The sequence below is a fragment of the Vespa crabro genome, chromosome 1 (genome assembly GCF_910589235.1).
Source record: "Vespa crabro chromosome 1, iyVesCrab1.2, whole genome shotgun sequence".
NCBI classification, from domain to species: Eukaryota; Metazoa; Arthropoda; class Insecta; order Hymenoptera; family Vespidae; genus Vespa; species Vespa crabro.
In genome coordinates this window covers 24,017,753-24,044,378 of record NC_060955.1, presented here as the reverse complement: position 1 = coordinate 24,044,378, position 26,626 = coordinate 24,017,753, and the positions used below count along the sequence as shown (strand labels likewise).

General features: G+C 45.0%; 1 protein-coding gene across 1 annotated transcript; it reads left to right on the top strand.

Annotated features, from left to right (window-relative positions):
* LOC124428109 (probable serine/threonine-protein kinase DDB_G0267686) lies at window positions 1-26,473 on the top strand. The gene is made up of 5 exons (XM_046971764.1): window positions 1-36; window positions 2,011-2,117; window positions 3,035-3,646; window positions 18,684-19,829; window positions 24,788-26,473. The coding sequence occupies exons 4-5, from the start codon at window positions 18,800-18,802 to the stop codon at window positions 25,852-25,854; spliced, it is 2,097 nt and encodes a 698-aa protein (XP_046827720.1). The 5' UTR covers window positions 1-36; window positions 2,011-2,117; window positions 3,035-3,646; window positions 18,684-18,799; the 3' UTR covers window positions 25,855-26,473.
* The last annotated feature ends 153 nt before the right edge of the window (window positions 26,474-26,626 follow it).

Here is a 26,626-nt window from a genome sequence, read left to right as displayed (position 1 = left end):
ATAGTAGGATGAGAGGAGTAGAATCAAGTCGGATGGGTGAGTCGAGAATATCGAGAGAAAGAGAAAGAGAGAGAGAGAGAGAGAGAGAGAGAGAGAGAGAATGAGGAACCGGGAAAGGGGGTGGAGGTGGTGGAGATTCGCATGTCGAGAGAGGGAGAACGGTATTAGCGGGGGAGAGTTGCCACGAAGAGATGAGGAGTCAGGAGGATACGGCCGAAGGAGGGTGCAAATAATAACAATAATCATATTTCCCGGCAACATGGCCGCTGAAAGAGGGTGGGCGCGCAGCCTGGTCCGTTGTAGGAGGGAAACGAGGCTGCTAAAGCGAGAGGGAGAAAGAGGGAGGCTGGCTGGCGGTCTGGCTGGCATAGGGAGGAGAGGGATGAAGGAGGAAGAGGAGGTGAAAGAGGAGGAGAGAGCCAGCCAGGGTTATCATAATATTACAAACCACCGCCGCAGGGCCGTATCTATACAAACGCTCGTAGTAGTACTACCTCGTTTTCACCCGGTCTACTTCGTAGCTAGAGAGAGAGAGAGAGAGAGAGAGAGAGAGAGAGAGAGAGAGAACTAACGATAGCTAAGTCCCCGCACGCGATTCGCGCGAATTGCCGCATTCGGCAATTGTCGCGTTGTACGCTTCTACTCCTACTCCTCTTTTTCCTCCTTGCTCCTCCTCTCCTTCTTCCTCGCCTCCCTGGATACGATCCCGTGGAAAATGTATACCCACGACATAACATGGCTTTAGTTTCCACGCCCAGCTACCAGCTAGTAACGACACTCTCGTTCTCCTTTTCTTTTCTTCTCGCCCAGCCATCTCCTTTTATATTCTCTCTCTCCCTCTCTCTCTCTCTCTCCCTCTCTCTCTGTCTATCTCTTTCGATCTCTCTCTCTTTCCATCCTTCTTCCGTTTTTTCTCCTTCCATTCTTTCTTTATTTCTTTTTCTATCTATCGTTCGACTCAGCTATTTACTCGAGAAACGCAATCGCGAGACCTCTCTCTTTTTCATCTTTTTCCTCTCGTTCTGCTTCTCCTCCTTCTCCCGCCTCCTCTTTCTCCTTCTCTTTTTTTTCGTCACTCCCTCTTTCATCCTCATCGTCGATATGAGCGAACGCTCGAGAAAAATAATTACATATACATTTCGTAACGCGTTTGCCCTTTTGCGTCACGTACGCATGTGTATGTTGGTATACATAGACGTATAAAAACGTACCATAACTTTCTCGTTCTCCTATTTTGACGTAATATCGAAACGACGCTCGCGTTGTTGTCGAGATACTGACACACGAGAACGATTGTTTTCGATCGCAAGACCAAGCATTTTTATTCGCGTCGCGGGATACCATATCCGGTCGAAAATTTCCAAGCGGATTTTTCGACGATTGCTTCGAACGCTTTTCACCTCCTACGTGTACTTTTCCTTCTCTTTCTCCTCCTACTTTTCCTATACTCTTTCTCGTTACTCTTGTTTATTGTGGCTCAACATCGTCGTAGTTATTCTCGTTTCGACCCTTAGAAACGTTGAATTTCGATACCAATTGTTTCGAGAATTCTCGTATTTTGCTTTTTTTCTTTCTTCCTTCTATTTGTGTGTGCGTGTGTGTTCTTTTTTTTTTTTTTTTTTTTTTTTTTTTAGTCAATTCTCCACCACTGCGAATTAAAATACGTTTGCAAAAGCAAAGAGAGTTACATCGTCGACAAGTTTTTGCACTATCGTTCATCATCGTATTTTTTTTGTTTTTTATTTGCTTTTTTTTTTATTCGTTATAAATCTAGTATCTACGTATCTATGTACGTACAGAAGATAGAAATCTGTCGGTATATTCGATAAGTTGAGTATAGTTTAAAATAATCTGTATTTGGTTTATTAATAAGTTTCTTGATCTAACGCGTAATCGTTTCTAAAACGATTTCGCGTCATTAGTATTTGTAATATTTCTTTCGAATCGATTATGTGTTTACAATCGACGTCGTTCGATAAACAGAAATTGATCGGGATGTTTGTTTTACAGTACACGTCGAATGTCAACACGGATACGCAGTTCGTCTTGGTTTACCTTTACGTACGGATGTCTTTAACGTTTCTCTATTCCTTTCGTGCGTAGATGTATGTACGTAGGTACGTATACCGAATGAGAACATTTTCCTAATAATATTATTTCATATACCTCTATACATATTTTATTTTTCGTCGTTCCTTCGTACCTATTGCGATAATTGGAATTGCATATCCATTTGAAACGATCAAATTGTATTTGACGCGTAATTTAGTTGGTGAATTAATGCTTCATTAGATCGTATAAACGTTTAACCTAGAGATCGTCGATCTTTGCGAAATTTATTTTTCACGATTAGTCGTACGCATTCCGTTTATTGCGAATTGTTTTCAAATCGTTATAAAATTCTTTATTCGTTTCGAAAATTATTTCAACGAATAATAACAATAATCTGATTTTACGCGTTCGAGCGTTTTCCTCGAGAAGAATTCGTATAATCCTCGACAAGAATAGCACGCGGTAATAACATGGACAAGTTCCTTAACTAGTTTCACTCTACTTAATTACTAATTAGTATCTTAACTACTCGCGTCGAAGGGCATCACCGCGAATATACAAAGAAGAGAACGTCATTTTCAAGGAGAAGAAAGAGAGAGAGAGAGAGAGAGAGAACGGACGGAGACAGCGAGTCTGCGGAAGAACCGTTCGGCTTAATTTCATCCAGATGTTCGAAAACCTTCGAACGGTTCGTTGACTTTTCCGCACGGAACCTCGTCGTGTTCACCCCTTTTAATGATTCTCTTGGATGTCCTTGCCGACAAACTCGAGTCCTCCTTGAGTCTGGCGGAAAATTTTCTTACAGGAAGAACGTTCTCTCGAACGATTACATCGATCAGGATTTGACCGTTTCGTCATTTTAAAAAGTTAATTTGCCAAACGATCGATAATCATTTCTCCTTCGAGAATATAACATCATTTCTTCCATCATAAAAATCTTTTGAGCCATTAATAACGATCATGTACATTATTTCAATTTCAGAGGTAGCAAGAGGTCGTCGATCAGAGGGGGAGTCGATTGAAAAAAAAATAGTGCGATCGAAACGTCGCGTTGCGGTTCCAAGGCGACAAAGGCCAAGAGAAAGGGAGATAGAGAAAAATATAGAAAGAAAGAAGGAAGGAAGGAAAGAAAGAAAGAAAAAGGAGTGGTCGTATATAGATCTCAAAGTGGCACCGCGAGCGCATCACGGACAAGGAAGAGAGAGGGGTAGTCGAGAGGAAAAGGGAGGAGGTTTAGGTCGAGATCGAGGATCGGCCGGCGGGTAAGTGTGATGCTTCGAAGAAGAAGAAGAAGAAGAAGGAGGAGGAGGAGGAGGACCAGAGAAAGAGAGAGAGAGAGAGAAGGAGCAAGCTGGAGGTGGAGACGAAGCTGAGGGTGGTGATGGAGGAGACGATGGTGGAGAAGGATGTATGGGAGTAAGGGGAAAGGAAGCACTTAAAGAATTATCCGAACTCGCAGGAGGGATGGGATTCCTCGCCAACACGTGCACCAGTTCTCAGGCCAACACCTAATACCTACTAATACCGTGCCGTGTATCTATCTACCCTTTTACCGCTCTGACGCGAATCCTACGAGGCCAGGACTACGGAAAGAGTAAGTAGGGTCGTGTTTATAAGTGGATACCTACGTAGTGGCAAGGACGGTGGGCGGCCTGTGGACCGTCCCAGAACAACCGAATGCTTCGGCAGGGTCACGCGTGTCCCTTCTCTGAAATCGTCATAGGCCTTTTGCCTTTGAAAAGAAATTAACTAGATAACGTCGATATCCGACGTACGTCTTGATAATTATTCTTTAAGATTCATTAGTTTAAGAGTATTAAAATCGTGAGCCAAACTCTAGTTTGAAGAATCTTCGGTTCTTCGTTTTCTCATTTACTCGACCAGCTTCTCTGTCTCTTTTTTGCCTTTTTTTTGAAGAACCTAGGCAAGACAGAGGTAGAAAGAGAGCAACAGAGAGAGAGAGAGAGAGAGAGTTGGTAGACGAAAGAGAAGAAGGATGGACGTTGGTAAAAGAAGCGAATAGTTGCCGCACGTGTTGCCAACGCATTCCCCGACAAATTGACTTCAGACCTCGACTCGCTTCGCGGCCGTCCGTCCCCTCCTCGTCAACGACAGGGTGCCCTCACGAAAAGCATCCCCTTCCATCTTTTCCTCTTTCTCCTCCTCCACTTCCACCTCCTCTTACTTCGACGACGACGACGACGACGACGACGACGACGACGACGACGACGACGACGCCTTTATTATTAGCTCCGACGAAGCTAGTTAACCGAGTTAGTTAAGTGAGAATTATTATTTAGCTGCCTCCCCGAGTTCACTCTCTCCCTTCTCTCCCTCCCCCTCCTCTCTCTATCTATCTCTATCTATCTATCTCTCTCTTTAGCTATTACTCCTCCTTCGCGAAGAACTTGAATGGAAGTCAACTCGGAACCACCGTGCCATCCATCCGTTTTACTGTATCTCCTCCTCCTTCTCTTTTTCGTTTTTTTTCTGTCTCTCTTTATCCCTTTCCTTCTACTTCTTCTTCTTTTCCTTCCACTTCTCCCACTCGCGCCGTCTTATTTGTCCAGGAGGATCGAGGTGTCGAGCACTTTACGATTTCCGACTACTTTTCCATGCCGTTACTTTCGTCTGCCTTACGACTGAGCTCCTTCGGAAATCGGAGCAAACGAGAAAGAGAGAGTGAGAAAGAGAAAGAGAGAAAGACTGTTACGACGTTTGTGATTTGAATCGTCTTGACGATATTTTGATTGAGACGATCTCGTTGTCTGCCTCGTGAACGAAACACGTTGACTAACAGTGAAATATATTCTCAACGATTTTTCATCTAGCTATATTTATTTTTCCAAACGATTTAGAAATTACAATTATCGTATGTTCTCGCAATCGTCTGATATTCAAGCCAATATAAAATTGGCCAACAACGTTGACTTAAATCAACGTATGTCAAGTCAGATTATCAAGCCAGATTAACTCTGAAAGTATATTTTCACATGGAAGAGAAAAGAGAGAGAGAGAGGGAGAGGGAGAGAGAAATAAAAATCGATTTGGCTAGGAGTTACTACTACTACTACTAATAGTAGCAGTAATACTAGTAATAGTAGTAGTAGTGGTAGTAGTACTATTACTCCACTTCGCGATAACTCCTTTCGCGTTTCTCTCCTTGTAACGCTCGTTATTTCCGTCCATTAAGGTTCGCATTAAAGCAGTACTCCGTTCTAAGCCGATTTAGATCGACGGCATGTAGATGAAGGCTGGGGATTCGACTCGAAGTATGGCAGAAAGGAAAAGAGTAAGAGAAAGAGAAACAGATACCTATAGATAGAGACAGGTTGTAGGATACAGGAGAAATTGGATACCGGGAGGTCGTCGAAAATAATTAGGAAGAATGAAGCATACATAATTAATCACTAAATTTATTTATGCTCTACGCATACTATTTCTCCTGACAATATTTCAGTCAGTATCAGGATTATGAAAACAAACGATAATTTTACTACAATATTGCAAAACATTTCTTAATCGTTCGAGGTGCGCGCGTAGAAAAATAATTAACGGAAACTAAAATCCTCGATCTTGGGATTTTTTACGCTTATAACAGGAACAGATAGACAAGTGTATATGTATATATATATATATATATATATATATATATATATATATATATATATGTAGATAGATAGAAATAGATAGAGAGAGGCGATTTTGACCGGTTACGGTTCATCGAGAATCACTCAGCCTTTCTCTAGTCACGCAGAAGTCGACGTGGATAAGACGATACCGAGGAAATCCTCTTGGATTCTGTGCTTTTTCGAGTCAGTGGGATAAGGTCCAAAGAAAGAGAGACAGAGAGAGAGGGAGGGAGAGACAAGGACAATCGATGCTCTTATCTGGTCTCCGCTACGTCCTAACGATTACTCGCTCAGTTGTATATAGGTAATGTGTATAAAAGGAAAGAAGTGAAATCCCAGAGTGCTTCGAAAATCGCGATCGACGCTTCCGAAAGAGTAAGACGGAATTGTTTGTTACTCTCGTTGTGTATATTTACTTATTTGAGTTGTCTTTTTTAATTAGATTTCTTTTTCTTTTTTTTTCAAATTTTCCTTTCTTTTACTGAAAAAGAATTTGTCATCGGATCGTTGTATACTCTCTCTTCCTCTCTCTCTCTCTCTCTCTCTTGAAAAAGAAGAAGAAGGAGAGTGAAAATAAATGAAATAAAATAAAAAAAAAAGGAAAATAAAAGATAACGAGATAATTTCAAATATTCGCGCGTTAAAAATCGACTCCAGGTAGAAGAAACAGGATACTCAAAGCGGGCGTCGACGGTATATAGTTGTAGCAGCGACTACCATAGCAAACCGAATTCTCGTGCAAACAACTTAATTAAGCTTTTGAACTTTTAATACAAGCACCGCGACCAAAGAGTCTTTAGTCTCGCTACAGAGGAGGAGTCGCATGCATACGGAAGCAGTAGAGTCGAGCGTCGAGAGTTGCGAGCAACGTGTCAAAGAGCGAGAGAAAGAGAGAGAGAGAGAGAGAGAGAGAGAGAGAGAGAGAGAGAGAGAGAGAAGAAAAAGAAGATAAAAATATAGCGAAAAAAGAAGAAATAAATGGACGACAACGTCCGAGGAGGAAATTTTCATTCGTTTTATTTAACGCACAGACCGACGTACAGGAACGCGATGCCTTTATTTTTTGAGTTTCAGTTTAAATGCTGAAATTTATTTATATTTCTCTAATATGTTTTCTCTTCTTCTTTTTTTATTCTTTCTTTTTCTTATGTTTTCTGATGTTTTTGTTTTTCTTTTCTTTTCCTTTATTTTTATTTAGATCGCTGAGTCAACGAAAGAAAAAGAAATTTGTCATGCTTTCCCGCGAGTCAAATCAATTTGTAACTTGGTCAAATAATACAGTCTACGTGTTACTGCATTTGTAAAAAAGAAAGTAGAAGGTATTCGAGGATTTAAAATATGAAAAATTCACGGGATACTCTCTGATTCAATAACATCTCAATTTTATCGAGATAAAATTATACGCTCGTTGATGTAATTATGACGACATTTTGAGAAAGAGAGATTTCTTTTCGTATATATATGTTGAGTTATTTTTAGAGAGAAAATATTATACGAATCGGAGAGCTGATAATACAAACGTCAAGAGTTCGTAATAAATATTAAACGTCAGCAAACGTTTCACAAAATCTTCTAGGATAATCCGCAAAGGTGAAGATGATCCAGAAACGACCTCGATTAGTATTAGAAGCTACGTACTAGCGCGAACAAGATCGTTCAAGCATGGTGATTGCCCGTACGTCGGCACTAATTTACGTGATCATCGTTCGGTCCTCTCAACGAGGCAGACGCTTTCCTCCCGGATGGTGGACGTCCTCCCGGACAAGTTCTCGTGGTGGGAGACCGACATAATCGAGAAACGAGGAAATTTTGGACGACGAGAGAAACTCTAGAGGAAGGAGAGAGAGAGAGAGAGAGAGAGAGATGGATCGTTGAAAGAGAGAGAGAGAGAGAGAGAGGATGGGGCAAAGGGGAAAGAGGAGGAGGACGACGAGTGGGAATAGGGATTCCATTATTTAACCGAGGTAGTTTAGGCGAGTATTAGGGGTTTGAGTTTATGACACCCCTCGGCTGCCCGGATTGCCTATTAATACGATATGAGCCTCGCTGTACCAACGCTTCTCTCTCTCTCTCTCTCTCTCTCTCGTCTTCCTCTTCTACCCTCAACGCCATACACGTTTTTTCGGTCTTTTCGTTTCTCTCATTTTTCACCCACCTTCGCCAGTCTCTCGAAAATTCGCCATCCGTGAAATATTCAAGCCTGACTTTTTCGATTTTAAACTCGAATTATCTCTTTCTCCAATTCGAATTATTCCATTTGAATTTGTCGAGAAAATCGTAGCAACCCGGTCGTGATGAAAAGGAAGAGGAAAGTTACGCATAAACGGAGAACGTCTCGACTCCTCGAGTGAGATCCTTCGAGAAAAGTATCCGAAACGTCGGACGAGAGCAATGAGCGGAAACAGGAGCGCGCAACCCCCCACATGATTCCCTTTGGCGAGTCGCTCGTCGATCGTTTTCTAATTTGCCGTGCAAACACTCGCTCGGCGGTCGAAGCCTCGGATTGGAATGAGTCGGTACACGAAGAGAGTAGTTCGATGTTAGAAGAGAAATCCATCCATCGCTAAAGTGTGTGTATCTCTGCGCCTCTGTGTGTGTAAATGTGCGTGTGTATATACACGAAAGAGAGAGACTCGGAAACTCGTGGCTTCTCCAAAAGCCCACCCCCCATTTACCCTCTCTCCCTTTACCGGATAACATTCAAAGTAAGTACTGGCAAACGATCGACTCCCCTCCCCGTCGTTTACGCGCATTCGTCCCGCTAGGTGGTAGCAGTTAGGGGTAGATTCGCGCGCGCGCGCCTAAATGATCAGCGCGAAGGACGTTAAGGGGCCCTTCTTCCCCGGTGTAAAGACGGTTTCGCGTGCCCTACCCTGCCGCAAACGCAATGCCTCTGAGGTTCCTTCTCCGTCGAATAGACGCTATATACTGCGTCATCATGCGAACGTATATAGATAGAGAACTCACGCTGTAAGCAACGTTTCTGTGTTCGTGTATACGCGATGAGTCCGTTTATGTGTGGGTCTGTTGCACGCGAGTAACAGAAGGTAGATCTCTCCCGGGAGACTCGACGCTTGTTTGCGCTGCTTATCATCGGTTCCCATTAATATTAAACCGCATTCAACGGACGAAGCCGGCCGGCCACCCCACACGATTCCGCACCAACACTTGGACACTCGTTGCTCGTGTCTCTTGTACCAAGTACGCGTGCGTGTGAGTACATTATACTGTCGGTTCAGTCGTTGCCGTTACCGTTGCCATTGCCATTGCCGCTGTTGTTGCCTCGTCGAGGTAATAGGACGGGTGCCGACGCGTAAATCTGCGTTAGGTACAGGTAACAACGACGACGAACCCTTTCGATGTATATTTCTTATTCTCTTCATTCTTTTGTAATGCTCTCTATGTGTCTCTCTTCGTTCATTTTGGTTGCGTCTAGTAAGAGGAATGAGAAAACGAATGGAGAGTAGTGGGGGTAGTTACGAGGGTGCTCGATTTTCACCCTTTGTTTAATCGCCGGCTACGGAGTCGACTACATTAATTTAATACCCCGCGTCCGCAAACGAGGCTGATTCGAAAACAAAGGGGAGAACGACTACGATCGTCCAGATCCCCTCTCCCACCGCCTTTCGTTCTTTGGCCACGCGACCGAGAATCGTCGTTTTCCGTCATTTTCTCTCTCTCTCTCTCTCTCTCTCTCCCTCCTTCGATAAAAGGAAAGTGGACTTTATTCTAATCGGTTTAATTTATTTTAACCTTCTAAATCTTTGCTTTTTTCGCTTTTTTACATATTCGCATAAACACGCGCACGCGCGTATATATACGTTTGTAGGTGTACATATGTATGTAAATATTTTTCTCTCATTTAGAATTCATCATTTTTACAAAAGGAGGAAGTTGCATCATTTTCAACGTACGTGGAAAGAAATTTTGAAATACAAGTGGAAAGAGGGAGGAGGTTATGGCTGAAGCAGTAGCGATAGGGAAAACTGTATTTCGGAAAAGAGCAAAAACCGATATTCGCTTTTTCATGATCTCGTGGAAGGTTAAAATTTGACGAACAATGCGGAGTTATCGGCTTTATGCAGCCGATATCGCAAACAAGCGTGCACGATCGTGCAAATCGGAATGCGCACACTATCGCGTGACTTTCAAATCCGTTTTTCTCGAAACCTCATTTTCCCCCGGCCGATTCCCAAAAATGCGTCTCGTTCCACATACCATCCTGTTACATCGGAATTTCGTTCGATCCGCGTACACATCAATTTTGTTAATGAACGAATATTATAAAGTTGATAGGAGAAATGCAAATAAATTTTTTCTATCTCTTTTTTTTTTTTTTTTTTTTTTTTATCGTAGAAGGGAATAAAATTTAATCAAGAAATTTCTTTTCCCTGTTTTAACGCTCTAAAATTAGGCTGGTATTCGGTGACCACATGACACGAGATAAACTGAAAACTGTACCCTCCATTAAAAACGTAATTAGTAGAAAGAAATATGTTTCGAGCTTATTCATGCGTGTCACTTTTTCGTGGAAGACCACAAAATAGGAATGTTTTATTTTCTTTTTCTTTTTTTTTCTGTTTTTTTTTTCTTCTTGAAATGGTCGATTTATTTTTTAGCGAAGCCTCGTCAAAGATGAGATCGTATTCCAATTATATGAAAATGCGTTGAAAAATAGTTTCTATTTTTCTCTAGACAATCTTGTTGGTAAAATTTCTACGGAGAAGGCTGCACGTAATAGAAAGCCGAAAGGGGGTGGATTCGAAAGAGGGTCGATCGACTCTTTCTCTCTCTCTCTCTCTCTCTCTCTCTCTCTCTGCCAATGGTAGGCGGAATTGCGATCGCTTAGAGGCCAAAGGACGATTCAATTAGGATCGACCGAAGCGATCCTGTATTTCGGCTCGCTCCCATTGACCGTCCTTCTTGTCGCTATCTCTCTCTCTCTCTCTCTCTCTCTCTCTCTCTCTCTCTCTCTCTCTCTCTCTCTCTCTCTCTCTCTCTCTTTCTCCTCCGTCTCCATGTCACTTTTCGGAGGAGGAACAGTTCCATGTATAATCTTGCCCGATCGGGAGCACTCGAGCGTGTTTCGACGATTAAAGCACTTCTCGATAACCACCCACATCGAAAGACGGTATTTACGAGAAAGCGACGATTTAGCAAGAGGACTTTAATTATCTCTCTTCGTTACAATGCAGTCCTATACTACTCCAATCGTAATTTCATTTTAAAGGAGACTTTCATTCAGGAATAAAATTGACGGCAATATTAATTACTATCGAGTTGGTACAATTGATTCAACTCACGTAATAGTTCAATAGAAACCTGAACTTAAAGATCTTTGTATCGACAAAAAGAAAAGAAAAGAAAAGAAGATGGAAAAAGAAAACATGAAATAGAAGAGATGGGGAAAAAAGAAGAAGGAAAAGAAGAAAAAAAGAGAGAAAAGAAAAGGAAGAACGGTCGCGAAGGGCAGCCAATTTCTGGTCGATCGGTTCCAACGTGTCTCGGACCGCCTCCTTATACTGGCCGCGAGTACGCGCGAGCGCACGGATGGGGTGACATCTCATTAGGGAGACAAATTGCTTCGTCTCTCTGCTCTCGGTCCAGCTCTCATCCTCCTCTTCTCTTTCTCCTCTCACCTACTCTCCTCTCTCTCTCTCTCTCTCTCTCTCTCTCTCTCTCTCTCTCTCTCTCTCTCTCTCTCTTTCTATCATCTCACACGAGCATTTTCCTTGTCGTATCGAAACGTGCACACGAGCATGGTCTATAGATAGACTCTTTTTCTATCTCTCTCTCTCTCTCTCTCTCTCTCTCTCTCTCTCTCTCTCTCTCTCTCTCTCTCTCTCTCTCTCTCTTGTGCGCAGCACGCGTGTCTCGAAGAGGAGAACGCATAAACGAAACGTTCTTCCTCGTCTTCGTCATCGTCGAGGACTTTATACCGCATCCAAACCGCATATAGGTATATACTCTAACCGCCTAATATCGAGCAGCAAACAGAGAGAGAGAGGGAGAGAGAGAGAGAGAGAGAACGCGACTCTGCGGCTGGTAGTTGCCGGCGGCGGCGTGGAAATGTATTAGGGCTCGCATAGCTAAACTAATTGGTTAAATCTGTTGGGCCGCATAACTGGGAGGCTAATTGGGTGATTTCCTGACAAATTATATCCACCCCGACGACTACGCCTACTCGCTAGCGGGACCGTTTGTCACTTGACACTTTGAAAAGGCGAACGTCCAAAGAGCGAACGAGCGGACGAACGAGAGCGTGTACAACGAGATGGATATAGGAGAGGGAGGAGGAATGGGAGCTTGGAAGAGGAGGACAGTGATAGGGAGTATCGAAGGAGAGAAAGTGAGACGAGACGCTGGTCCGAGTTTATTCGCGCCTTCTTTCTTAAAAAAGTTTGTGCGAGAGAGAGAGAGAGAGAGAGAGAGAGAGAGAGAGAGAGAATTATAGAGTCGTCTCGTGTAGACGACGAAGATCTTACGAATGGCATCGCACTTTGGCCTCTTCCTCTTCGACTCTCGAGTCTACCATCACGGGAGATTATTTTTACTAACGAGCCGCGATAGAGAGCGAGATCGTAAGTTTCACACAAAATTGCGACCGAGCAGCCGCTTAATACGCCCTAGTAGTCGTAGAGAATTCAAACGAGCGAACTGGCGCTTCCCTCCTCCTCCTATCCCTCCTTCTCCATCTTTTCCTCTAGTTCCTCCACCACCATCGTCACCACCAACAACTCCTTCTCCTCTCGCTCCTTATTCCTCGTCTTTCTCGAGTTCTCTTCCTCACTTTGGAAGAGATCTGGGGTGGTACTGCTCCTGGATGTTGAAGAGTTACGATCGAAGCCACGAGCTTTCTCCTCTAAAACATCTCGAGCGACGATTCCGCCTAGAGTTTTTCTTAGAGCTCCTCTTCTCTCGTATTTTCTTTTCGAATCCGCTCGGCTAAAAGAAATAGAGTAAATGATGGAGAGTCGAAAGCAAGTCCTAACGTATTTCCGCATTTCATGGAATATTTATCTTCAAAATCGCATATAAAAAGATTTCGATTTACGAGCGATCGACAAATCGCTCCGGGATTGTTTTATATAGTTTTATATTTCCTTTAGTAATTCATGCTTAACGTTTTCGTTTATAATCTCATTCTATGGATTTAATTCGTTAAAATGCAGAATAAAATCCTTTAAATAAGTCATGAAATGAATAATCGTCTTGCGAAAGACGACTTGTTTCACGCGAAATTAACTCGCCGTTTGGTGCTTCGTTCGCAAATCGGCGTTTCCTTCGGCATCCTTCTATGACGCATAATCACACACTCGAGATAGAAAGAGAAAGAGAGAAAGACATAGGTGAGACTCGGCATTCGAGTGGATCGGATCGCAGTTAGGGATGGCAAAGAAGGGAATCTTTTAATTTGACGCGCCATAAAGCACGGCCCAGCCGATTCTCTTTCTCGCTCTTTCTCTTTTTATCTCTCTTTCTCTCTCTCTCTCTCTCTCCCTCTCTCTCTCTCCTCCGTTTCACGACTATGGTGTGACAGTTGGTACCGGTATTGTATATGATATCGTGGAAGGGCCCCATGGGAGGTCACGGCTGACACCGTAGCCATGTCGTATCGCTGCAATAATAACGCGTAAGCGATACCCGTGCCACCCCTCGTTCTACCCCATCCAACACCCCCGACGCGAAGAGACCCCTTCTCTCCACTTTACTCCGCATCTAATGCGATATATAATGTCTCTTATTGCACATATTGTATACACGTATACGATATAATAGTCACGGTAGCACGCGTGAATTATATCCGTGTAATCACCTACTTTGGATACAATCTCCTCTTTCATATTCGCGATCGATCGCGAGTCAATTTTTGTTCAATTTCGCGAATACATATATTTGAAATAATATATTCAATTTTTATTCGTTACGTGAATGCGTACGAACATGCATTCGAGTTTTCGGAATAAAAATATATAGGTATACGTATTTCGATATATCGATTCGATAATATAGTTTAATTATTATTGGTAATCGTCGTTCAATAGCCCGTAAGAGACGGTAATTGCGTGCGATAGGAACGATATTAACGTGTAATCGCTAACGATTAACATTTATGCGATTACACACGGCACGTCATTATATTGGCCGTTGAGAGCGTACGGCCGTGGCGGGTGAGGGGGAAGGAAAACTGCCGGGATATAAATGGGAATTAGTAGAGCATTCGCGCGAACAAACGAGCACGTACGTCAATGTGTTTGTGTATTTCTCTGTTACTCTACGTGCATCTACGTATGTATTTTCTCTCTGTCTACGTTCGCGTATGGAAATGTTCGTTCTCTTCGAGTACAACGATAGAAATAGAGGAAGAATCGTTCTTTACAAAACGCAACCTCTCGTCTCGTTTTGTAGCCCGATTATGAGCTCCCTTAAATTCTCTCCTATCTCCGAGCTTTTCACCTACTTAGCGCGCGACACGGAATACTAACTCGACTCATTAACGATATTTTACTAGGATCCTGTCTGTTTCGAAGGGTTGCTAGGTTTCCCGATGTCTACGAAGAGAGACAGTGAGAGAGAGAGAGAGAGAGAGGAGAGAGAGAGAGAAAATTCAATGTTTCAGAGAGCTAATAAATGGAAATAAATATCATTGTTAGAATATCATATAACGTTAATCCTTTTGATATTATCTGACATCACAAAGAAAAAATATAGAAGACGAAACTCGTTTCGAGAGAAAATAGAAAAGAAAGGAAAAAAGTGGAATTTCTTTTTTTGTGACTGGAACATTAAAGACGATAATAATTGCGACGAGAATGCGAGGATGCAAAATGTTGAACATCCGAAAGAAAATTGTCGCGACGATGCGACTTGAATTCTCGCGATCGCGAGAATTGGCCTCGTGAATGGAGTACGACGTTTAAAACGATCAAGCGGCTCGCTAATAATGTATGCCACTCATTATGCGCACGCATCCTTTTCGTCGCAGCGTAAACTCGCTTTACGTTAGCCGCCGCGTGATTTACGATTAATTAAGCGCCGTTACCGCACCGCTACGTCTGCGAGCCATTTACTTTTCGACCAACCCCTCTGCGACCCACCGACCCCTCTCGTCATCGCGACACGATCGAAAAGGAAATTCAGCAAAACCGCCAACGACGAATAAAATGTTTCTCTCTTTCTCTTTCACTATGCGAAGAATTCATTTCCACCCTTGTTACACGTGATTTCTTTTACTTTGTTAGGAACTTTGTGAGCTCTAATTAGGGTAAACGATCGATCGCGATTCGACTGTGCGGTATAAAAAGGAAAAAAAAAAAAAACAGAAAAGGAAACAATGAATAACCACGCGTACACTCATTTACGTTTTTAATGAAGTTATTTTCAATCGAAGGGAGCGTCAAATTATTATCGATAATACGACCATTGTCGGTGGAAAAAAAGAAAAGAGAAATATTCTCGTGGAAGTATTATCAATGTTGAAATAAATGTAAGAAGAAAAGTAAGAGTAAACGGTGTAAAAAGAATAAGAGAAGAAGGGTTTGGATGAGCGTGAACGAATATTCCGGTCATGCGTCAGAGGGTTAAGGAGAGGGCGCAGCGCTGCCCGCATTGATTTACGTTGAGGAGGATAGACAGGCACGGAGAGGTGAACGAAGAAGAAGAAATAGTAGAAGAACCGGAAGAAGAAGGAGAAGAAGAAAAAGCAGATGGAGGAAGTAAAGAGGGACATGAGATAGTAAAGCGAAAAGAGTGGGATAACCGTAGTCGTAAAATTCGAAGCCGCGTAATCGGAATGGTCGATCCCACTGGTCCTCTCTCGTCCCTCCAAAAGCATCCTTCTCTCTCTCAGACTCTCTCTCTCTCTCTCTCTCTCTCTCTCTTTCTCTCTGACTCTCCCTCCCGTCCTCCTTTCCAAGCAACCCACCCCAGCTACGGTCGCGTGGATACGTGGTCGAACCACCACGAGGATATCGTATAATTATCGGATGGCAGGTAACTCGAACGGTCGCCCGGTTTTAATTGGCCAATTATCGTGGCGCGAATAGGCGCTGCCGCCGGTCCAGATAGGCGTGAAACTTTTGGGGTGGCCAGCTCACCGAGCGACACAACGCGACTTTCTGTGACGAATATCTTTTTCGTAGGAGGGCTGTCGTCGTGGGGTGAGGGGATTGAGAAAGGGAAAAAGAGAGAGAGAGAGAGAGAGAGAAAAAGAGAAGTAGGGTGAGGTTGGCTGCACGGTCTCGAAGCTCGATCTTCCCTTGGCGATGTCTATGTCCTTGTAGGTACATGCGAGGGTGCAAATATACGTGTACCTGTAAGATGTGGATGTGTGAACGCGCCCGTATATGTGCATGTAGAAGCAGAATCGAGATCAGAATCGAGAGCACGAACGGGCGCAAATTGGTCACGGCTGGTCTGTTCGATCTCGTCGTTCTACCTTCCTCTCTTTTCCTCCCCGATTTCGTCTATACCTATCTATCCAGTAGCTATCCATTCACCTATCCGCCGGCCACCTAGCAAGCGAACGACCACCCCTTCGACAAGCGGTGCACCGTTTCGGAACTATTAGGAACACTCGCCTCTAGTCTATCCCCGGCTCGCTTTTGCCAGGTGGCCTAATCCGACGTTCGAAAATTCACCTGCGCCACAGACTTGTTTCCGACCCACCTATACAATCTCTACTTCCACCTCCACTTTTCTCTTCCTCTCTCTCTCTCTCTCTCTCTCTATCTATCTATTCCCTTCTCTCGTCTTTTCGCGTTTGACATTTAACGAGCGTTCTCTCATGGAGATTCGACACGAAAAAAAAAAGCAAACGATGAGTCTACGCTTGGTCTACGCTCACGAGAGTTTTCACATCAGATTCAAAAGGAAAATCTCGATTTGGTGATTTTAACGAGCTACGTATTTATCAACGATATAAACAAAACAAAAAAAGTAATAATGAAAAAGAAAAAAAAAGAAAGACAAAAGATCGTTGGGCGTGCTTCGCGAAAAGGATCGATTGGCATCGATATAGGTATCATCGTACGATTGCCCGGAGTTAATTCGATGACGTGGTACATAGTTGAATATACATATATATATATATACATATATATATACATATATATATACATATATATATATATATATATATATATATATATATATATATATATATGTGTCAAGAGCGAATCGAGAGATTTACATCGAATGGATGAGGACGAACGAGAGAGATGGCGAGTATATTCAATTAGAGAGAAAGAGAGAGAGAGAAAGGGAGAAGAAGGGAGGTGAACGTGCAAGTTCAGTGTGGCAGGCTCATCTACCGGTTACGTTCGATTGGCTGGCAGGGCGGTAGGCCAGCAATTACCTAAATGGTCGGGTAAACAATATCCGTGCGCCGGAGTTAAGAGCGACGGCGGTAGCAGCGACAGCAACACTGGCTGTGCCAGTGGCGACTCGCTTTCGTTCGTCCATCCATCGGTGTGTTGATTTTGGTTTAGTTGTCTCTACTTAGTCTTCTCTCTCTCTCTCTCTCTCTCTCTCTCACACACACACACACTTAGTTTGAATCCAGGAGCAAAAGTGGAAGAGAGGGAGAGAGAGAGAAAGGAGAACGAAAACGGGATACAACGATTATATCCTGCGTGATTACTATACCTACGCTCAATAGAGTGATAAAGAGGGAGAGAGAGAGAGAGAGAGGGAAAATGATGGGTGCCGCCTCCAGCACGGTCACCAACGCGACGACACTAAACCGATAGGATCCAATAGCAACGATACTACCACAGTCAACAAGATCATTGCTAGAGCCTAGTGTAACTCGCAATCACGGACACAACGGTCGAGCAGCCAGCTAGCCAGCTAGCCAGCTAGCCAGGCTACGATTCCTCCGCATTCTCGACGTAACCGAAAGTGCGTGTGTTGTGAGGCTTGCTAAGAGAGAGAGAGAGAGAGAGAGAGATAGATAGATAGATAGATAGAGAGAGAGAGAGAGAGAGAGAGAGAGAGAGAGAGAGAGAGAGAGAGAGAGAGAGAGAGTAGGGCTCCTCTATCGACAGCGGAGCGAGCGTGGTGGTGGCGACGGTGATGGTGGTGGTAGTGGCGGCGATAGCGGTGGCGGTGGTTAAATCAAAGACAAACCACTTTAGCCAGTCGGATCGTGACGAGGGGGTTGATGGGGGTGTGGTGGCTCGAGAGGTAACGTCGGGTGGGGGTGGTATAGTCTTGTGTACATATCCGAGTATCTGGCGAAAGCTCGCTCACACTGGCGAGGACCGTGAAACGTTTGCACGCGTCTACCTCTACTATCTAGCTGTCTCTTTCCCTTTCTCTCTCTCTCTCTCTCTCTCTCGCACTCGTTCATTCAGGCTCGAGCGTGAAAGCTCGAAGAGGCCAGAGGGGTGCGCTCTAGTCTCTCTGGCACGCGACGTCTCGATGTGTGCGTGTGTGCGAGGAGCACGTGCGTCCGCGCAACCCCCGCGAACGGATCTGCCGGCACGCCCATTGGCCGAGGAAAGAGCTTTCCGGGTGCGCGAGCCGGCCTACGCTCCGCCCACTCGAGGCGGAACAACCACCCCGCTTTCTCGCTTCTCGCTTCACGTCGCGTCGTTCCTACGACGACGACGCTTTCCTCGGGAGTACTAATAATACGCCGATATATACCACCTATTCTGCCACCATGGTTCTACGTGGGAGTTCTCGGCGCAGCTTTCACGGTCCGCGCATCGCCTCCTCGCCGAAGGAAAGACGTTGCTGATCGGCCACGCCGAGTAGCACGAAACGACTCCACTCTGCTCGTTCTGCTCGTTCTCCTTTGCAGTCACCTACATACCAACACCTCTACACACACACATCTATATATATATATATATATATACATATGTGTATATGTATATATGTATATACACGTATATATTTATATATATATATATATGTATATACACACGCACGCAGATACGCGCGCACACGCGTAAATACACGTCTTCCCGGTGTGTTTGGTTCTCTTTCCAGTTTTTGTGATGGATTCGCGTCGATAGTGTCGTCGAGTGAAGCTACGTCCAAAAGTCATCTTCCTCGAGAGAATGACGGAGATCGGTTAAGAATCGTTCGTATCACGGCAAAGGGTGATGTGGAGGATGCAGGAGGGTAGAATCGTGTCGCCTCTGGGACCGGTCGTCCTGCCTAGGGAGGAGGCGGACACGCGCGTTCCACTTTCGATGCCTTCGCAGGAAAGGAGGCACGTGTTGCTGCACGTACGCACTGCCGATCCTTTCCTCCGTTACGAAAACGTCAGGGGGCAACAACAAACGAGCACGGCCGGTCAACAGCAAGTACCTTCGTCCTCGCCTCCGCCGCATCAACAGCCACCGAGCTCGCTTTCGAGTCCAAGCGTAACGACGATCTCGCCGATCTTGAGAGCAGTCGCGAGGACTACCGAAGAATTGGACGGGTCCAGGAATATAGATAGGAAGAACGACGTCGACATTGAAATGGAGGAGGAGGAGGAGGAGGAAGAAGAGGACCGGAAGGAACGGGAAGCCGACGAAGAGGACGACGACGAGGACATGGAAGACGATAGGAAAACGATAGAGAGGAGAAACAGGAGTATGGGAGAGGAAGAGGAGGAGGAGGAGGAGGAACAAGAGGAGGACGACGAAGACGATAGCAGGGAAAACAGAGACGAGGAGGACGTGGAAGTTGACGTTTGCAGAGAGGAAGGTCCGGAAAGCAATCCCAGCAGTCCGGTCGACTTAACGGCACCCTCGTCGAGGGGTACCGATCAACAACTCTTCCTAAATCCCTTTGGAACCCGCATGACGCACAGTTTTTCTTGCGTTCAAGGAACTGGACCAGGTGGCGGACACCACGGTGGAGTTCAAATGGCACCGCACAATACGCCGTCGGTCTACATCTCTGGTCACGTCGCCACTGGTTCCGCGGTAATGACGATTTGTTCCGGCGGAAACGCGAGCTCGCGAACCGCGACTGGAAATATAACGAGCACGACGGCGACCAACACCGTACCACCCACTACCAAGAGGTGCTTAGCATTCTCGGTTGAAAACATACTCGATCCAAACAAATTCACAGGCGGACGCGTTATCCACAATCGGGTGCAACACCAGCGCCATCGTCGATCTGGCAGCGTAAACGAAGGTGAATAATCTTTCTTACGTTCCTGGTGTCGTTTTTCGTCCATTAATTTACGGCGGGCTTAAAAACGAATCGAAAATCGTTCAGTTAGGTAGTTAAAACGGTTTCGAGGGTACGACGACATCCGTTCGAGTATCTTTCGGAGTAGTCTAACAGACGAATTTATTAGCAGGAATCTACTATGAATTTACAACGGCGACCTGACGCAGTTCTCGTAAATAGTTTACACAGAATTTATTTGGCAAACGAATGCTCACCGAGAAACGGAAATTAAGTCTCTCCTTTGCTCTCCCTTTCTCTCTGTCGTCGTCTCCCTTCTTCATTTTCTCCTCCATATTTTAACTAACATACACGTATGCCATCTTCTTCTCTCGAATCTTCATCGAATCTTCAGAGTGGTAAGTCCCTTTCGCCGGGACGGCGCCGTTTATCGTATTTTTCTCGCGTCTCTTCGTCGTTCGACACGAGGAGCTTCGCGCGTACGCCCTCTCACGCTTCTTCCTCGTTCTAACTTTAGACACTGGAAGGACGCGAGTTTCTCCACAAAGAGAGCGCGCGATTTTTCGTCCCATCGTTGGCTATTTGTGCACGCAACGTATGTTAAGCGTTCCCCCGAACCAACGTTCCTCGAAATTTCCTGTCTATTCCTCCCCCCCCCCTCTCTCTCTCTCTCTCTCGAACGTTCCTTGTTTATCTCGATCAGGTGTCGTCCAACGGGTACGATTTATAAATTTCTTTCATATTTCGAATTATCGAATTTTAAATTGGGCCCGCTAATCATGTTAATCGAGGAACCACAACAACGGCTTAGGGAGTATTACTTGCGTCGGGAAAAATTCGAAGGAATCCTCGAATGTTTATTGGCCGGACTAGCTTGCCCGAAGTAAGCGTCCCGAAGGATGGCAATTTCACAGTTGACTTTCGAATTTAATGGAGTCTGGAGGACAGATAAGCGCCGAAAAGGTATCCTTTGCCGATAAGGGCAACGAAGAAGTATCGAAAGTGGAGGAGAAGAAAGAAGAGGAAGAAGAGGAAGAAGAAGCAGACGAAGAAGAGGGTGAGAATTTGAAGAGAAAGAGAGATAGAGACAAAAGTGGCGGAGGACTGTCGGAGCGTGACAAATTGCTTCGCTAATCTGCGTTAACCAGTCCTTGAACCCCCTCCTGCCCCCTCCCCCTTTACTCCCCCATCATCGTCCCTTTATCCCGGCATGGGACAACGGATCAGATCAGCCCTAAACTTGTTCATCTTCCATCCCAAAAAGAAAAATAAGATCATTTCGGTCGTACATACGCGAGAGAAGTGATTTGCGAGAAAAATTGCCGCTAACGTTGAATGCTAATTAATGGGAAATTTTAAGGATGGATAGAGATCGTGAAGGTGAATCCGAAGGAGGAAGCACTTTAGGCAGAAGTTACATTATGAATATTAAAGGGTGCTAATTAAATCTGAAAAGAAAGACAAAGCGGGAGAAGGAGGGAGAGAGAGAGAGAGAGAGAGAGAGAGAGAGAGAGAAAGAGAGAGGATAAATGATCGAGCGTTTAACAGAGTTTAAATCGAGTTTAACGACGAGAATTGGAAGTGGTCCAACGTTCGATGGGCGACGGTTCTGTTTGAGAGACTTTTTTCAAAAAAAAACCTACATTATGGCAGAATTAGAAGAAAACGTAAAAGACGATTTTAGGGGATGGGGAGATATGATGAAACAGAGGAGATGAAAGGAAATAGAAGATGATATCCGTAGGAAAGAGGATGAGAACGGATCGATCGTACGATGAAATCGGAATTACACGATCCTCGAGCAATCCATCTTATAGGGTGGTCAGAGCTTCCTATTAAAAGTGCATCAGAGCCAGGCAGATCGGTAAAATCCGTTTCGAGCGGTGGTAGAGAGCGTGTCGAGTTTTCCGGCCCCGAATCCGCCGACGGAATAATATCGTCGGTTGTTATGATAATCGGCCGGCATCACACCGTATCGCGTCGCATCGCGCCAAGCCGCCCAGAAAATTGGCTCTTCTGCATCACAATGACTTCTCTCTCTCTCTCTCTCTCTCTTTGTCACACACACACACACACTCTCTCCATTCTACCCCCTACTACCACCATGTCGTACTCTCTTCTTCTCTACCCCTCTCTCTCTCGTAGCAAACTCTCCTTCTCGCGTCAGCGTCGTAGCGACTCTCGACTCGTACTTCGAAATCCATTCGCTTTCCGCTACATTTCCGAGGAAGTTTTTAATCACAGTCTATTTCTTAAATATATACCGGGTGAGCTGGCTCAAACTGGCTATTAAAATATCTTTCTATGGTATTAACAAAGAGGAAAATGTTTCGAGTTCTTTAACTTTTATTTACTTGGAATAGAAAAGATTTCTTTGTTGAGAATTGAACAAAGTCCGTCGAGTCGTTCGGTAGAGACGAACGTAGACTCAAAGGATGACTCGAAGAAATTCAACGAAATCGAATCGACTCTCGATCATTGCCCGAACATTTGTGCTCGGTGAACGATAAAATCGCCTATCTATGGGGAATATTTACTCGCGCTTGAACGTCGTTAAACACCGGCACATTGTGTTTAATGAGGAAAACCGAGACGAGATAAGTATTCCCGAACGGCTCGAGATTTGGTTCCGTAGTCCCAAGCGTACCCCCTTAACGTACCCCTTGGGAACACGCAACCCGTCATCCCCAATCGCTTCTGTCGCCCTTCATCGTTCAAGGGAACACGAAAAAGAGCTAAGCGATATAAATGATTTCATCGTTATTCCTTGATGCCCTTAACGAGCCAATGATTTTCATTCTTTTAGGACATATACATGGCGTTACGAAAAGGAAAAAGAAAAAGGATGAATTTTTCTACGTTAAATCATATTAAATACAGGCTGACATTTAAGGTAAACCAGCTCTTGAAGAATCCGCCGGTGATTTTTCGGAATCGTTGATAATGTTACTCACGGGATATCACGAAGAAAGCAATTCTTCGTGAATTGGCGCTAAATGAAAATATGGAAGAGAAAATACGAGTTGGGGAAAAAAATTATGGAGAAAATTAAAAAAGGGAATTCTTTTAACAGGCAGATCAGATTCTTCCGCGTTACACCTATAAAACATCAACGAGACGACTGGATATAGAGGGCCGAGGGAGGGATGAACTGCGAAACAGTTGCATAATTCCCTTGCTCGGCGTTGAGCCGTGCGGACGTTAACGAGTTACGAAGCTCGTTACGAGCAACGCGTTTCCCGGTAAATATGTACGAAAGAAGTACGTTCGAAACGAACTTAACCAGGAAGACTACGAATTCCGAGAAAGAGATGGAAAAGTGGAAGAGAGGCGAAGAGAGAGAAAAAGACATTTCCTTTGACGAGGAAATAGAATCGGATAACCGATAGTCCTGAGAGAGAAGGAGAGAGACAGAGACGGAGAAAAGAAGTCGTTCGAGGGACGAACAACGATATAAATTACGCAATTCAATTAAACGCGATCGATCGGTTTCGTATAGGAGGTGGAAACTCGGAAAAGAAAATGAGAGAGGACAAAAAGAAGAAAGAAAGAAATGAAGGAAGACAGAGAGAGAGAAAGAAAAGACTGAGGAAAATTAGAGAAAGAGAAGGAGAAAGAATAATGGGATGGAGAAAGAGAAGAGGAAGAAAAAGAAGAAGAAGAAAAAAGAGGAAGAGAAACTCCTGTTGGAGGAGAAGGAGGAGGAAAAGGAGAAGGAGACATGGAGGAGGATAGCCGCTCGGCGGCCTGTACGACGGGGCAAGAACGATCGCGCGTTAACGAGATACAAATCCCATTACGGCGTAAACCTTCTCGATCCGTCGCCCCCTACGGACTTTCAGCCCCCAGGCAGCCACAGTACTGGGCTATGGGCTATGGGCCACGAGCCACGCCAATTCGGATAAAGTCTCTCCCTCTCTTTCCCTCTCTCTCTCTCTCTCTCTTTCTCGCTCTCTCTCTCTCTCTCTCTCGCTCTCTTCTATCCGGCACCTATCTGTCTATCCATCTCACTTTCTCTGCTTAAATCGTGCACACGAGAGAAAAAGAGAGAAAGAGAAAGAGACAGTTCTACCAACTCGCACGCTCCGATATTCTCTCTGGCGTCTCTCTTTCAAACCGCCATCCGATCTTTTCTTTCTCTCCCACGCAGCTCGATTCCTCTGTTTCTCTCTCTGTTTCTCTCTCATCAAACAGCCCCACTCGCAAGCGTCCTCTCCTCTTCCTCCTCTTCCTCCTCCCAGGGGCATCCCCAACCTCCACGGACCAGAGAGCCAGGGAATATCTGTCCCCGGGACATCTGCGTGCTGATTGAATCTCCAATCTCCTCTCTCATTGAGCGAACGATTGGCCGGCCGCACTCTACCTCTCTCTCTCTCTCTCTCTCTCTCTGTCTCTCTGTCTCTCTCTCCCTGTCTCTCCCTATATCTATCTATCTATCTGTCTATCTATCTATATTTCCTTTTTTTCTCGCTCGTTATCGTTAACGATCATTTGGTCGATCTTAGAGCTCTTTCTCTCTCTCTCTCTCTCCCCACCCTCCTCCCGTTTGTACCCCTGCGTTTCTGTGACTTCGTAAAAGACGCCAAGTATATGTCCGAGAAGAAGGCAAATCTTTCAAAAAGTATCATTCGGATCGATGAGAGACGAGAAAGATCGAGAGACCACTTGGGGGTGGTTTATATGGCATGCGAGAGAGAAAAGAGAGAATGAACGAGATAGAGATATCGCAAGTAGTATCGCGTTACATTTTCCAACGAAGGAAAGGCGACACTCGCGTCGCCGACAGCCACGCAATTTTGTCCCTCGTATAATAAATTTTCGTCACGCGACACCTTCGTCGTGACGCGCGAACACGCTTATTGCTCTCCGTATCGTTTCCCCCGGCGCAGATTATCCCCTAAAGTAAGAGGAGAAGCGATTCAGGAGAGAACAGAGGACTGACGATCTTTCTTTGCTTTCAGACGGAGACTCCCGAGGCGAGTTTGCCTGTGGCAGCGGTCAAGAGGATGAGGAGGGTACCGTGGAAACTGCGATGGAAGAAACGGAAGAGGACGTGGAGGAGGACGACGAGGAGGAGGATATCGAGATGAGAGTGGTCGATCGTGATTCCTCTAACGTAACTCGTGACGTTACGAATCAAACCTCGATTGGTCCTAACAACAACAACAACAACAACAACAACAACAACAATAACAACAATAACAACAACAATAACAATAACAACGGTACGTCGAACGGTTGCAAAAAGAGACAATCCTCTTCCTCGTCCTCTTCATCGTCCAGCAGCGTCCAAGTACAGAACTGTCAGAGTCAAAACGGTCAAGGACAAAACTCTCAAAACGGTTCGAGTAATGGTGGGGGTAGTGGGGGTGGTAGTGGTGGTGGCGGTGGTGGTGGTGGTAGTGGTGGTGGTGGTGGTGGTGGTGGTGGTGGTGGTAGTACAGGTGGCAAACCAAGAAGAGCTAGGACTGCCTTTACGTACGAACAACTGGTAGCTCTGGAGAACAAATTCAAAACTACGAGATATCTCTCGGTATGCGAACGCCTCAATTTAGCTCTGTCTTTATCCCTGACCGAGACTCAGGTGAAGATTTGGTTCCAAAATCGACGGACCAAATGGAAGAAACAAAATCCTGGATTGGACGTGAATAGTCCAACGGTACCAACGACACCTCCTCATCCGTCACCGTACGCACCAGCCTTCTTATTTGCCGCTCATCCTCATCAACATCCCTTACCGCACTCTCATGCTCATCCGCACCCACACTCGCACGCTCACGTTCATCATCCGTCGGCCGTGGCACCGCCACCACCTGGCTATTATCATCATCCAGCGGCACCACCAACGGCCTATGCTCCTCCAGGAGCCACCTTCTTCGGACATCACCTGCCTACGACGCCAACTGCCACGGCTTCTGCCTCGGCATCGGCGGCAACTTCCACTCCTTCCTCTACCTCGGTCCTTGCCCTATCCTCGCACACGCATACACACGCGCATCCTCATCCCCATGCGCATCCGCACGCGTAGCGAACTCGAAAATCCTGTTCCTCGATCGAATCTTAGGCTTCTTCTCGCTGCGAAGCCAATTTTCTCACCTTTGTAATATATTCCATTTGTTTCATTGAAAGAAGGAGGCGAGAGAGAGAGAGAGAGAGAGAGAGGACTGGAAAGTGAAAGTTTCGTGACGAAACATGTCGTGATTTTTTTTCGTCTCTTTTCTCTCTCCCCTCCCCCCCCCTCTCTCTCTCTCTCTCTCCTTTTCACCATCGAAGGAGGGAAGTAGATTCTATCCCAAAGTTCGTAGCTTTAAGGTATGCGTGTGAGCGAATAGACGTACGAGTGCATTTGAATATACGAAAGTGAAAAAGGGGGAGAGAGAGAGAGAGAGAGAGACTATATTGCGAGAGAGTATGCAAGTGCAAATACGCGAGAAATCAAAATGAATTTAGCGAAAAACACACGGACACGCAGAGAGACACGAAAACAGAGACATACACGTACGTACATAAATACATACACAAAGTTGCTCGACCACACGGAATACAAGACAAATTTATTGTGCTGAAATTGTGCAAAAACGAACGGCGTGAGGCGCAACGAGCGTTCCTCTGTAAAATAAATGCCTACCATACGTTACGCTCGTAAACCTTTGCCAACGAGTCCATGGCACGTGGACACGAGGAAGACCGATTTCGATGCTTCGTTCGACCGCCTCGAAAGTGAGAAAGATAGAGAGAGAGAGAGAGAGAGAGAGAGAGAGAGAGAGAGAGAGAGAGAGAGAGAGAGAGAGAGAGAGAAA